Source organism: Cyprinodon tularosa, unplaced genomic scaffold (genome assembly GCF_016077235.1).
Source record: "Cyprinodon tularosa strain WSP-4 unplaced genomic scaffold, ASM1607723v1 ctg45, whole genome shotgun sequence".
NCBI lineage: Eukaryota > Metazoa > Chordata > Actinopteri > Cyprinodontiformes > Cyprinodontidae > Cyprinodon > Cyprinodon tularosa.
The window spans coordinates 3,141,634-3,157,200 of record NW_024039174.1 but is presented as its reverse complement, the minus strand read 5'-3'; the positions used below and the strand labels follow the sequence as shown (position 1 = coordinate 3,157,200).

General features: G+C 36.2%; 1 protein-coding gene across 6 annotated transcripts in view; it reads left to right on the top strand.

The window, feature by feature from the left end:
- The window catches only part of astn1 (astrotactin 1), a 486,347-nt gene that overhangs the window by 392,949 nt on the left and 77,831 nt on the right, over window positions 1–15,567 (top strand). For all 6 annotated transcript variants that reach the window (XM_038300459.1, XM_038300458.1, XM_038300457.1 and 3 more), the window contains 3 exons: window positions 8,228–8,505; window positions 12,969–13,102; window positions 13,606–13,757. In XM_038300459.1, coding sequence (XP_038156387.1) covers window positions 8,228–8,505; window positions 12,969–13,102; window positions 13,606–13,757 — 564 coding nt within the window. The remainder of the gene's footprint in view (window positions 1–8,227; window positions 8,506–12,968; window positions 13,103–13,605; window positions 13,758–15,567) is intronic.

Here is a 15,567-nt window from a genome sequence, read left to right as displayed (position 1 = left end):
AAACACACTGTTTTAGCAAGAATATAAATTTTGCAAAACACTCAAACACAAAAATGTATAATAGTTTCTATGCAGCAAAGGTCGACTCAAAAGTTGTCTCACTGAAAGGTCAAAATATGCACAGAAATACAGTGAGGTAATCTTCTCCTTTCACTCTCTTGTATCCCTTTCAAAGTGACATGCTTGGATTTGTTGGCACTTTTGATATGTTTATATTTCTCTTTGTCTGCAATTTACTTACATTTGTCTTCAAACCACGTACAGCTTCTCAAAAGCTAAAAAAAAAATCAAGTAACATCCGCCCATGTAAGGTTGAAGATGACAGCTGTTTAGTTGCTTTGATACTGCAAGTGCTGGAATGCAAAAGAGAGCTGAAGCTTTAAAAAACATCAAAGTGTGAATAGTGAAGAGAGCCTTTGTATAATGCAGAAACAGAGCTAGTCTTGTAAAATGTTGGGAATGTCACCTTTCTGTTTTCCTCCTGTGAAGATTGAATATGTAAAGTACTTGCAGTGCCCCACTACGCTTTTATTGGTTTGGGGAATCATGCTTGGTTAAAATATACGGTGCTGTGAAAAAAAGTAAGTACCCCTTACCGATTTAAAATCCTATGGGTTGACCATATCCATTCCAACCTGGTCTTAAGTGAAAATGTATTAATCTGTCTTGCCTATCTAAACTTGTTTTGCCCTTGGTGAAAACAGGTATCCAACATTTGAAGTAAACAAGGTTGAATTTCTTACACTATTATATGGAATTTTGTTCTCCTCTCAGTGGATTACTGTGGAAGTTTTTCAACAATGGAATAGCCTGTTTTAGGTCATGCGACTGCATCTCTAACATTTTAAGTCTATATAGAGCAAGACAAGCCAACATTTTTAGTATGTTTTATTTAAGCCATTCAGCGGTTGACTGAACCACTTAAACTGATGGCCTCATTTGTTTAAAGATATTTGAAGTCAAGCAAATCATCTCCTAACCATCCTACTGTCCTAATGTAGAAATGGGCTCACATATAATCCACCCCCACCATGTCTGACATTTTTAGTATCAATATTTTTCTGTATGTTATTGCTTTTATTTAAAACAACTCTTTCTGGGGAATGTATTGCTCAGTAAAGGTAGACATTGAGACAGTTCTGCAAGTTTCATAAACTTGTGTACCGATAGCAGCAATTGTCCTTCGGCAGGCTTATGTCCAAGTAACGCAAGCTGAATTGCTCATAAATAGATATCAATGCAAAGAAAATAACAGCCCTGCCAATACTTTATATCCACCCACAGCCTCAAAAATCCTGTTTAACCTTCACTTTAAAGTACAAATACAGTTATGCATATCCCTTCTAGCATCCCTGCATTTAAAGGTCAGGTGTGCATTTTCTCATTAAAATACCACATTGCAGCTATTGTGGTACTGTGAGTCATTGTTAAGATGAAGACCAATGAGAGATGGTCATATCTTAGGTAATGATATAGGCAAAGTTTTATTCCAACAAGCTTTATCAACCAATTTGCTATTCATAAAAAGCAGTATGTATGGAGAAAACACTAGTTTAAAATATTGTTTTGAAATTATTAAAGCTCACAAATTACTATTAGGGTTGCTATCTATGTGCTATATTTTAGATTAGCTGTTTGTCTTAATGGGAACAACATTCTTTTTCTCAAAAACACAACATAAAAACAGATGATTGCATTTTGAAATTAAATATCATTAAGAAGTCAGATGTACCAAGATACAGTTTACAGGAGACACTGGTTCTCATGAGATCCAGAGACTTAAACCTATATGCGCACATTTTTTTAAGAGTGGATGCAAAAAAAAACTAGGCTGTGTCTGAAAATCCACTATATAGGGCAATATATAGTGATTACACCATTTTACAGTGTCAGAACATTTAGTCGATGAAAAAGTAGTTGATTCCAAATTTCCCACAATGCAACTTGAAAAGTAGTGATCTTCCATGGTCAATAAACAAGCAGATATATCCCAGAATACTTTGCGAGAACTCTCCTCTCAAAGAATTCTGTTATTTGTTGGCACAGTGGTAAATAAAGATGGCAAAGGCACCGTGTGAGGAGGCGGAATCACGTGACCAACAGGGAGTGAAAATTAAAAACAATATTTAAAACAATTAAATTAATATACTTACAGTAGCAGCCATCCTTGGCTGGTCCTCTCCAATGTCTTTTTAAACATCAAACTTTGTACTAAAATATTATTTCTGTCATGATTTGTGTACATTAAGATCTAAAGAGAAGCGTCATCTCCCGGTAAAACCCTGGAATTCAGTGAAAGGGTGGAGTGAGTGTAAAAAATGTGCAAGCCCAGGAGAAGGCCAGTGGCTGCAAGTTGGAGGAGATTTGGCTGGGAGTCGCAGGGGAGCAGGCTGCCATTCGGCAGGTGTTTGACTGAGAAGGGCCGTTTTAAATAGCTGCTAATATTTTTAAAAGACTACACCATGTCTTGCTTTTATTCAAGTCTCTTGCATACTGGTGTTGAAACATAGTATACAAGGGCAGGTGTCCTATAATTTTTCAATGTGTTTCCAGTTTTCAAACACTCTAAAGAGGTAATCCAGCTCTAGAATTAATAATAAAAACAATTTTTTTATATTACTGATCTTTGCCAAGATTTATTATGATTTTATAGTTTCCTGTTGTTGTCATGTCAAGTTTTTTTTTTATAACCTGATGACAGTCTGATGTTTATCTTTGATATTGTGATACACAGTACATTTAAGAACTTAACTGGCCACTTAAGTTTGATAATTTGGTACAAAAAGATTTTCAAATAAAAGACAGAAAAATAGATTTCTTTAAACTCTGGTCCTACCACAATTTATTTTGGCAATTTCAATTTTTCCTTAAGAATTGCCATAAACCACCATCTTACAAATGCAATTTTGATCTTCCAGCCACAAAAAACTTTTATTACACGTATGAGGTGCAGAAGGTGAACAGTCCCTGTAAATTTGCATTTACTCTTTCAAAAAAAGAATGAATATTTTCTAGTCGGCATTTTAAACTTCCTTTGAGATATTAAATTAGAAATTAGCATGATAAAATGTTAGTATAAGTTACCGTAGACATCAGTCTTAGTGTGTTTTTGGCAGAAAATATGTGTAAATTTTGAAAAATCAATGACAGAGGTAAAAGTTCTTTCTGCTACTTCACTCAGGGCAGTACTGCTGTAAGTAGTTCAGTCAGTTAAGCCAAAAGCTCTCTGTGTCAAATTTAGTATTGAAGTAATCTTTGAATTTTACTGAAAAATACTCTTCCAACAAAAGCAATATTTTTACACCTTGAGAGGCCCAGTCGATACCAAAAACCATATATATATACATAGAATTTACCCTGTCATATCTTTGACTGGTGGTAGCATCACACTGTTGTGATCCCCCTCTCAGCAGGGGCAGTAAAGCAGATCAGCATTTATGGGGACATCTAAAAATATTGGAGTTAAATTCTATTTTGAGTCACACTTGTGCATCGCTTTGCATTTTTCTTTTATATAAAATCCCATCAAAAATTGTTTTTCATGGCTGTGATGTGAATTCATATTGTGCCATAATGATGGAAGGTGTAGCAAGGCCTTTAAAAGGTACTCTACATGTCTACTAGAGTAAGCTTGGTAATCTGGACTCCTAAAGTTGCTCAAAAGTGGGAAAAACTTAATGTTGTGCCATATGTGTTGGGTCATCAGGCGTCACCATGCATGGTTGCTCATCCATTTCAATATCTGCTAGCAGCCTGAGCTGACAGTTAGGACTACTGAATCAAACCAAAACTAAACTGCACTAATCATTGGCAATTTTCTTTGCCCTGCAAAGTGCTTTCCTGCCCTAATATAACTGCCACATTTAATATCCATCTGCCAAATGGTGGCAAGTGAAGATAGAATGATGAGAGCTGATTAGTAGGAAGTGGGCCAGTTTGACAGGGATAAATTAAAGTTGGGCTGGACAGAGGTGTAAGGGTGCAGAAACCCTTGGAAACGTTCAGATACTTGAATCTTTGTATGCAAATGTTGAATACCTTTGTTCTCACCAATTTGTGTGCAAATGTTACTTTTTAACAAAATTCCACATTGCATACAATACAATAAAAAATACGGAAAAGAAGTCATTTATTACATACATTTCAACAAAGTGTAATGCCTGTTGTACACTTTTACCAGCAAATTATAAATATAATAAGTAACTAAAACTGGAAGTTGTGGTTCATTAATAGGTAATTCAAATAAAGGGTAAAACCAATTTATTAATATAAGTTGAAGGATTATAACTGAAATGTGCTTACTCGCCAAGATTCTAGTATTTGTACCCCAGGTAGAACAGGTACCGGAAAAATAACCACACAGTACTAGAAGTTTAAATATTGATTATTATCTGAATAATCCCTATTACAGTGTATCTAATATGACAGACTACTAAGAATCAGCACAAGGGGGAGCTGGGGGTTTTAAACGTTCATTCAGTCTCTAAAGAATGTCCAATAATAAGGTTGAGTATATCAATGAATTAATAAACATCAGATAAAAAGGAAAACAAAAGCTTTTACTATGTGTTAATTTGGTGGATGTGAAGAACATAGGTCGGTCCAATCGAGCCCAGGGTTTTAGTCCTCAGACCAATGGCACCTTTCTTTCAGTTTCAGTTGGATACAACAACGACAGGAAATTTGCAGGGCTTTAATCCATCCATCCATCCATCCATCCATCAATTTTCCGTCACGCTTATCCTAAGTTGGGTTGCGAGGGATACTGGTACCATCTCCAGCTGTCTACGGACAAAACGCAGGTTACACCCTGGAAAGGTCGCCAGTCTATGGCAGGCAGCACTTTAATTTGTTCGGTAACTTACAGGAGTTCTGGGTCGTCTACACTAAAGGTGCAAGCAGTAGCTGATGCAAGCTCTATAGCTGCAGTTCCTCTCGGCAGGCGGTCGGCCGGTCTCAGAGGCAGCAGCAGGTGATACAGTTAGCCATTGGCAAAAAACTCTGCAGCTTTTCTAATCTGCTTCAAAGCAGCAGAATCACAACAAAGTCAATGCTTCAGTTCTCTCTGAATCATAGACAGGATATTGGATTGGTCAACGAACACAGACATTCCTAAGGATAGGGATTCACCTGAAGATGCGTTCTTCTTCTTACCAGACCAAGGAGCCCCGGGCAAAAGAGCGGTGAGATGGCCTCACTGAGCTTTAAAAAGAAATGGTGTCAGATAGGCCAATATGTTCATTTTGAACATTGAGGATTATTGTCCAGGCTCATTACTTTTGGACATTGATGAAGAAACATACAGTTTTGCTCTGTTTTACTGTCCTCTCCAACTACTGCAAACGCCCCTCTCACAAGACACTACCACAGAGGATATGCAAGCCCCACACGCTAAGCTTTCCTGATCTTTGGAGATGCCTCACCTTTCCATAGCAGAGATCAACAAAGGTTACAAGCCTGGCAAAGTGGGTGAAAGGTTTAAAAGCCAAACAGTTATGGCTTTTGATATTTTTTTTCCATAATTTAATGTTTAGTGTAGTGTGAAGAAAATTAACAAGAGGCTAATTGTGAAAGCCTTATACCCCATGCTGACATGTCTTGAGCTGTTGTTTATAAAGCTAAAACTACATTTATTTTACTAAGGGCTTAAAAACCCATAAAATATAAACATTTATATGCTTCCTGATATGCTCATTGCATTTTGTTGTCAAAATGAAGAAGCTTGGTGGCCCATACCTTTTAACTATTCCCTGAGGAACAATCAAAGAAGGCTTGCTTTTTCCTTTTTTTGGTTGTTTTTTGTGTTTAATCACTTCATAAAATTTAATAAAAAAAAAAAACAATGCTGTATTTACCTCTTTGGATTTACATTGTGAATTGGTTTGAACACATTCCAATTGTTCTAAATTAGTTTAAAGCTAATTTAACCTCATGTTTGCTTCTCAAGCATAAAATTCATGCTGAACTGATTTAATTGCATCAGTTGACTGATATTGGTTTTCAACCATTTTTTATCCCTTTTTGTTTGTGTACTTAGTATCTAGTGTAGTTGAGAGTTTCCAACTGGAATATGTTTAACTGGGAATTTAAGGATTTTTTGCTCATAAAATCTCATACTTAGAATGAAGAGTTTTTATTTATTTATTACGTATGTTTGTATAGTTAACTCTTGGACCATGATTTGAGCTCTATTCACACTTTCATTTGTTGTCCTAACTCAGAGCCAGTTTTTGTGTGTTCTTACAGAACAATATATGACAGTCCCAATGTTATTTGCTTAAATAACATATTTACCACCCTCACTGGGGTGGGTAATAAATATTAAGGTATTGAGTAATGTCCCTGTGCGGTCATTGAACCTGGGCCCCTGAGCCTCCTCCCAACTCCTCGGCACTTTGGTAACCGCTGGGCTATAGACACAAAGAAAAGGTTTCATTTTTAAAAATGTATATTTTTTGGTTGCTTGTTTAATTTTAATCAGACCTTTTTTGCTTTGTTCTTGACTGAAACAATTGTTTGTTTCACAAATGTTAAAGCAGAACAATGTATGTTTTCTAAAAAAAAAATGAATGTACTCAAATGTTCTGATTTGAAGCAAATGGTAATGTCAATGGAGACTTTTTCCTTCCCTAGTTATTGTACATCTCTCAGAGCTAATATTTTCTTAGGTTTTTATATATTTGTAGGATGTTATGTTCTTTTGCCGCTCCCCTGAAAGATTTGTTTCCCTTTACTGGTACACAGCTGGTTGTGATTGTTAGTTCATTTTTGTATCAGCAGCCTTCTGCTGTGGCTGACTGTTTTCGCCTTCATTTTCATTTCCTGTGTCTTTGGCTGATTTCACGCAGACTGTTCAGTTTTGTCAAGGTTGGCTTTGCTCTTGGTCCTTGTTCTTAAGTTTGGATATGCTTACCTAAGTTTCCTCTTAAAGCTTTCTTACCTAATAACTTTGGAGGCAGCAGAAACCACATAAGACCACTGAGTATGTTTAAGCACTGTTCTGGGTTGTTTGGTATGATTTGTTCCAACCCATCCAGTAGTATTTTTTTCTTTTTTGTGTTTTTTTTCCCCCTTCTTTTTCATTTTAAAACAGAGATGTAAGCATTGTAAGTTTATGTCACCCATTTAGGTGATTCATTTTGATAAACAAAAGCCAAAATGTGCTCAAATTGCTAAGACCCTTGATAACTGAATTAAGCTTTATTTATTTTATTATTTTCTCTGAAATAAGTTTAAAAAGTTCAAATATTTAAATGAGTACTTATAATATATATAAAACTTATATAAGTCTTTCAATAATTATTCACTGGCCATACTTCTATTATCGAATGTTTATTTTATATCACTCCACAAGACTCCAAAATTTGAAATGCTTGCTCAAATCTAGCTTATTTTTATACACATAAGGTTGGATATGTGTCCCTCAAAGAGTTTTATTTTTGTTTATACTGTAAGTATCAACAATTTCTGGCATAACTAAATTACAGTATATTTGACCCTGCTTCCTCGCAGATCTAGCTCCATGTCACAAAACCCTATCACAGAGCCTACATTCGCCTGCTCCAATGAGTCAGTTGTCATCTTTTTCTTTTAAGAACTGCTATTGCAATAGAAATGTATGCTAAGAGGAACTAGACTAAAGTTTCTAAATAGACTAAAGTTAACGAACAATCTCCCTGTTAGTCTGATTTTCATCCAGATAAGTTAGATTTTTTAAATGTATTTTATATTGAGAGGTAGGGCCATTGTTTTTACTTTGCTCTCTTTAATTTGATATTTTTCTGATGTAATTGTACATGTGGTTTTGTCAAACTTCAAACAAAGAGCTTGAGATAAGAAAAAGAAACCAAATCAATATAGCAGTCACATCAGCGCAGTGTAAACATTTCATTTTTCTACACAGAGACAGCGCTGAGCTCCAATTATTTACACCCCTGCTCATATATTCTGCCTATGATGCAAAAAGGATAAAACACTCCAAAAGAAAGATATGGGAATTTGGGAACATATAAATGCTTTGTAGTCTTTCCACAGTGCTGTGGAGAAACAATTTCCCAGTTCAGCTCTTTCTTTTCCCCACAGCTTCTTTTTCTCATTAGAAGAAAATAGTAGATCTAATCTTTATAAACTTTTATAAACCTATTTATTATTTATGTGTGTTGCCATGAAAGAAGTCCACAGCTTGGAAATTGTCCTCAATCTGTTACCTTGTTTTCTGTACATTCAGGTAATTCCCCTTCAGAAGAGTCAGAGGAGCGGGACAAGGAGCCCAGGACGTTGACTTACCCAGCATACATTGCCAGCCTTTTGGACACAGGAGCTAAGCGCATGGTGGCCGGCGTCAGAATGGACTGCACCAGCCAAGGCCAGTGCCCACGCTCCTGTCACCTCTGCCATATGAGTCCAAGGGCGGCACAGGGACGGCAGCAGTCTGAACCGGTCCTCCTGAAGATTACCAAGGCTGCACCAATCTATGAACTAGTGTCCAACAATGAGACCTATCAGGTGGGTGCTATTTCTGTTCAGATTTTCTTCGGTGTCTTGGAAGTCTACATCTACTGTTCAAAAGCAAAAAAAAAAACTGGTTTGTACAACTATTATTTTTCCATTAAGCTAAAATTGGTGCTTTTGTTCCAAAGGAAATTGATTTGTGTTTCCTGAGTCTTTTATAACCACTCTTACAGACTCCTACTTTTGATCAAATTGCTATATTTTTCTTTTTTTTTTTGCAAAAGCTTCTCTGCAATTTTGAGCTGGAACTTGATGCTTAAAGACAGCAGTTAATAATTTAGGCACGAAAATTGCTTTGTGATTATTATGTCGTTGGTTCCCCTGAAGCCTTAACAATGTTCATAACACTATGTGGGACATCCAAAATTTTAGGAACCCATTATGTAACATAAAAGAACTTCCCAGGAAGTATTTCTCTTTCAGTTTCACGTGTTCTGTTGAAAGCATGCTGTGCCATGAGCTGCCGCGCTGCTCTGTGACTTATTTGATTCTATCAATATTGTACATCAATAAAGCCTCTGCTCCTGGAGGATGAAGAAATGGTCGATATGGTGCTGTACACGTCTCAGAGCCTTTATCGCCCAGCTCAGTCGGACGGACAAAGCTGATATTGATAGAAGCTTCAAAAATTACTGGTGTAGACACCTGTGAAGTAAAAAAACACAAAAGCTGCATTATCATTTGATGTTTATTACACTCTCATTTATTGTACTGCTCAGTGTCACATAGATTATTTTAAATAGGGGGTGTGAAAAACTTAAAGGTAAAACTACTCACATATTTTAAAATACAAATATATTTATGTTTTTTTTTTATTTGTTTATTTTTTATTTCTAAAGAACTCAGCTTAATTATCTCCAATCCTTTGTCATCTCAGTAACAGTTGTTACTGGTATATTTAAGATATAAAGTCCCACTACAGTACGGTCCTTCCCTGTTTACTTTCCTTCCATCCAAAAGGTTTCTAACTTTTTTACATTGTAATATATATAACTAAAATCCTTAATGAATTTTCGTCAGCACATTTCATTAGCATTTTCTCTTGACACCTTTACATTTAACATATTACAACAATATGCTTTTAATATTTACAGTACCTAATAATTAAATGGAACAATGGACAATTTAATCTCAGAATATATGCATTTGTTTTATTAAGGCTTCAGGTGTTTATGATAGATCAGGGATAACCCATTAAAAATGAACGGGGTCCAAAAAATAAAGAGAATCAACAACCAGTAAAGGTCCAAACAAATTTCTTATTATAATCTGTTACTTTAAACAGAATTTAACACTGAAAGATAATGAGGTGTTTATGCATCTATATTATACATTGACTTTTTAAATAAAAAAAAATATATATATATAAAAAGACAGTTTTTCCATCTTAAAATCTAAAGTGTTTTTTAAAGTAGAAAATTGTTCAGTTTTTTTTTTTTTTGTCTTTCTTTTTATGGCCTAATGAGAGCAGTGGGCTTTACGCTGCTCTGAAAGGCTTTTAGAACTGGGTTTGAATGGCGAAAAAGCCATTCTCAAGCACATATCAAGATGCTCATTTGTGAGCCTGGTTTGATATTTATTTCTGATTATGGTCATAGTGGGGAATCCTGCTTCACGGCAGCAGGTTGAGCCAAACTCAAAATGAGCAAGGTCATCTTTGAGCACACCATTTCACCAGTTCACTGCAGTTCTTCCAGCAGTCCACACTTTCTCTGCTTTCTTTTTCTCATCATCTTCTCCTTCTTTTCCATCGTCCGGCTTGCCACATGTTTGCCTACCACTTATAAAAGTAGCTTGCATCAGCAATCCTGTCTGACACAGCTCATTGGCTAATTTGTATCATGTGTTACCTGGTCCCGGACGCTCCAGAGGGCTTTAACATACAAACAGGAGAAGCGGCGCAATGTTTTAAATCTGTTTGGGTCCAGATTAGCCAGCAGGTGGTTCCAGATCTGGACCCTGGTCAGCTAATCCGTGACCTCTGCTGTCAAAAGACACTTCATGAAGAGGAGGGTTATGTAAAATGTTTTTGGATTGAAAAAAGCGAAGCACCCAAAAAAGGCCACTGAAACTTTAGAGAAGGTAGCCATGTGAGATCAACAACTCAGGTTGGAGAATCTGTTGAAAAGACAGCCCTTGGCTTTACAAGCAATGTGTGGAAAGAGAAAACAAACATTCGAAAATAAGTGCCCTGACTAGCTGACACAAAAATGAATATAGGAGGACCCTCATTATAAGACGACCCCCTCTTTCCTGAAAAAGTTTTTTTAGGAACAAAACATGCAAAAAATCCCAAAAAGAAATAAAGAAGACTAATTAACCAAATGTATCTGCTTTAAATAATGTGTTTTATATTGAAGAGCTATGAAATTCATTGAAATAATGTCGCATTGAAAGATTTGTGCAATTAAATAATAAACATTAAAAAAAAAATACAGTGATGACACATTTAATTGAAATCTTGCACCACTTCAACTCAAACACAATCGGAGCTTTGCTCAAAAACCTGCATGAGGCTTTTACTCACAGACATCTTCTGTCTCTCAGCACTTGCTTTCTCTCCTACTCCCACCCTGCGGCTCTGCAATTTTTTTAGATTTTTCTTTTGCTGTTCGCATTTTTACAGTCTTTTTGATCTCCACTGTATATTCTATATATATCCCATGCACCTTTTCTTCCTTTTTTGCATCTTCTTATTCTTTTTGACTATTTGAGCCAATGTAACATATACATTTATCCTCTGTAAGATCAATGAAACTAATTAATCAATCAAGCAAGCAATCGAACTATATTGTAACTCTTTTTTCCTACATTCAAAAAACTATGTCCATCAGAAGACTTTTAGCGGACATCACACATTACACACACCGATCCTGTACATGGTGGTGGCAGCATCATAATGTTGAAAAAGTATTTGTCACTTAGACAAGAAAAGGGATTTATGTCTACTGGAAGAGCGATGATGCTACATTAAAGCCAGGACAGGAGAAAAACCTTCTAGAAGCTGCAAAAGTCTTTATTACCATTCAGTAGGAAAACCAAAGACCTACTGTACAGCCAGAGATTTAACGGAGTGACTCCGGTTAAATTTTTAACCTAGAATCTGTGTCAAGACATTAAAGGATTTTTACTTAAACTCTCCATTCATTCTGTCTTAGCTTTACATGTTTAAAAGAAGGGCTGAAATTTCAGTCACTTTATGTGCAAAGCTGCACATAAACACTTGTTAAAGGTGCAATAGCTCTTCAAAGTGTTTACTCATAGGGACTGAATACAAATGTATGTTTCGGTTTTTGGAAAACATCTCTCTCCTTTTCCTTGTGTTGGTCTGTCAAACAAAATCCCAGCACTAAATTAAAGGTTCTAGTTGTAACATGACTATTTTGATCTTCCATAAATATCTCTAAATCCAAGCTCAGCTATATTAATATTTTATGAATGGATTAATGTTTACAGTAAAATCCCTTTATGTCCCACAATGGGGAAATTGACTCTCTGCATTTAACCCATTCCTTTGGGGAGCAGTGGGCTGCCATTGTTTGTCGCCCGGGGAGCAGCGTGGGGTTAAGGGTCTTTGCTCAGGGATCCAGAGTGGAGGCTGCGGGGATTGAACTGGGTACTTGCAACCCTCCCAGATCACAAGCACTCTGCTCTAACCACTAGGCCAACACACCCCTTTAATAAGTAATGAGTAATAACAAACACAAACAAAATGCTGATGTTTAACCTCTTACACCCTCAGGGGGTATAAATAAATTTCTGCCTGACAAAAACACACAAAAGTAAATCACTTATAGCCTCACAGCTATTAGATTTAAGAAGAAACTTTTGGTACGTCTGTAAAGGTAAGATGTCATAGAATGGTTTTCTGGTGTCAGCACCATTGTAGCTTTGACCCTGCCTGAAATATTAGGGAGAAAATACAAAATATTTTGCATTTTTTGAACCTCGCCAAAATTTTCTTTGAAATAAACATTGCAAAACACTACCAAAATATTATTTATAGCACAAAAAGTAGTACAGACTTTTAAATCTAAATGTTGTGTAAAAATATACCAAATTTGGACTCAATCAGATGAATCATATTTATTTTAGAATGGTATTAGTGGGAAATTTCTTAGGCGGAGGGGCCATTTTGGCACATTTATCCAAAAATGTCACCAAACTGTGCCAAATGTGTTTTTTACATCAATACTGGGGGTTTGTTAAAATTACGAGGTCACGTAGCAGCTGGACCCACCGGTGGGTCCGTAGGGTTCTAAGGGTTAAGGACGGTTAAGTTGTTGCCACAAGCTTGTACCACAGACTTGAAGGCTGCATATTAATTATTTAAGTTAAAAAAATAGAATAAAATAATAAAAAAAAAACTGATGTATTACTATTATGTGCTAGAAGTTTATTTTAAAATCAAAAACGTGTTTGCCCCTCTTCCAATCATTAGCTTTCTGTCCTTACAGGCTCTCCAAGAAGCAATGATGAGCATGCTGTGGTGCTCAGGCAAAGGCGACGTTATTGATGACTGGTGTCGATGTGATTCCAGCGCATTCGGCACAGACGGACTGCCCACCTGCGCCCCGCTTCCTCAACCCATGTGAGTGAAATCACATTGCATTACCTCAGTTCAACCCATTCAAAAGTGTGAGAAATGCCATCTGTCATTTTTCCAACAGAAATAAATCTCCTCCTAACCTGGACTCTAGCAATGTGCCATCAGTTTCCCTGGATACTCAATATTTAATTGCAACCAGACATTACAGCGATCAATGGTTTATTCCTCCTGTCTGCTGTGGGCGTGCTATTCAATTAAACAAGCTGCTGTATATTGATTGTCTGCCAGGATAACCTGTGTATACAAAATTCTTGGTGCTTCATTCAGGAGCTGCAAACATCCCTTCTAGAGTGAGTCAGAAATTAGGAAATAAATATCGTGACTTTCTTCTCTAACAGCAATATTTATGATCATGCAGATAAAGTGTTTTATTAAGCTTGCAGGTTTGTGAATCAGGAAGGATGATGGTGGCTGCCAGTTCCTGTAAAGAGGTCATTATTTTGACAGCATACTTCACAGCAGTTCTGTTTCCCCTTTGTTGCCAGGCTGAAGCTGTCTTACACCTATGAACCCAGTAGTTCATTGGTAATCATGGAGTGGAACCACACTGAGCCACCAATCGGCGTACGCATTGTTGATTACCTCATCAGTGAGGAGAAGGTGACAGAGAGGACGGACCACTCTAAACTTGAGACAGGTACACTTCTTCAGAGGAGCCATAAATAAAAACCCACCAGCAGAAAGATTGGGGCAAATGCTAATCGTTGCAGTGCACTCAGCGAGAGGTCTTTATGGAACATGAATCATAAAGATCCATCAGAAAACTCTGTTTTTCCTGTTACTTAACCATTACTCCCTTTAGGATAGGGGTCAGCAAACTGCAATACAATGACACACTCCAATGAAATGAAATCCATCTAGAGCCACGAAACCTACAAAGCCAGCCATCTTTATAAGCAGGTGTTGGGTGTTTAATTGGAAAAAAACACTTGTTTACAAAGTGTTTTTTCCTCATTGAACAAATATATATTTATTAAAAGCTTGTTTACTGGATGATATCAGATTTAATGATGACATTGCAACACAATTATACTGTATCTTGAGACTTTTAACAAATTTTGTCTGTTGTAAAAAAAAGAAAGTTTTCCAAATAGTTTTAAAAGTATTTGAATATATAAAAGACAATTAACTCTCTTTCTTTTCGTAAAAACAAGAGGAAAACAAACTTTTAAATGAAAACCACAAAATATTTCACTGATTAAAATATAAAGACATAAAAACAATCGCCTTTATGATCTGCATTGTTCTCTTGGATACAGGATGAATATATATGTACATGAAAAGGGCTCCTGTTTACTTTGTCAATTCAAATATTGCTCATGTCTGAGTCACTTCATGTTGAATATCCACTGTGGTGGGGTTAAAGACCCCTGCTTCAGCGCATGTTTTTGATTGTTATTTTGAAGACTACCACAAGATGGTGTACACTGGTAATAATCTAAAAACATAAGTACAGGATTTCAACTATGAATAATTTTTTGAAAGCTAATTGTACATTTTTTATGAATATTTGCATAATCCCTGCTTATTAATATGTATTCCCACCCCTTCTTTTTTACTGAAGACAGAAAGTCACAGCAAGCAAGCAGCAGGAGGTTGTGTAACTAACCATGACAGAGAGCACCAATACTTGGCCAGTCCTAACTGAGCAGGAGCTGGCATAACAGCACCAGTTTATTTTAGCAGTAATGATCCGATCTATAACGTACACTACTACAGTTCCCAGTGTGTACCACAATTTGTTGTAACGTAATGAGACTGTAAAGCGTATTTGTCAAAACTGTGAGGATTATTAATCAATACTGTTTGTTCACATACCAGGGAGAGAAAAATTGCATGCAGCGTTAAAGTTGAAGAAAAAAAAGTAGAGTAGATGCAAAGAAGCTTTATGATAAAACCTTAAATTAATCAAATACTGCAAAATTGCATGATTAGTATTATTATATTAATGTATTTAAATTAGTAATTTGGTGGGGTATTTCTCAAACATGAAAAACATATCTATCTGTCTGTCTGTCTGTCTGTCGGTCTGTCTGTTGGTCTGGCTTTCTTTGAAAAGACTTTGACAATTAAACATGAATATTTTCCTCATTCTTATCGATTAGAGTGAAATAAACAGCAAAGTCCTGCATACAACCCATTCAAACAATTGTGTATCTCCTTAAGCCTTATTCCTCCATACTGTTGTATGCAGCTCATATACTATTACAGTTATAAAAACATCACTTCATTCTGTGCTATACTATACAGGTGCTCTGTCCACTATCATAAGTTAGGCCATATTGACATATTTCATTCTTAAAGTAGCTCCGACAGCAGTCCTGTTTTCATATGACTTGATAAATAACAGTTTGCTCGCCTTGTCCAAACAGTTCTATTGAAAAACAAAAAACATACCATAACTGTGTCCTGGTAAGGTAACAGGCATTGTAAACACAATATTTCAT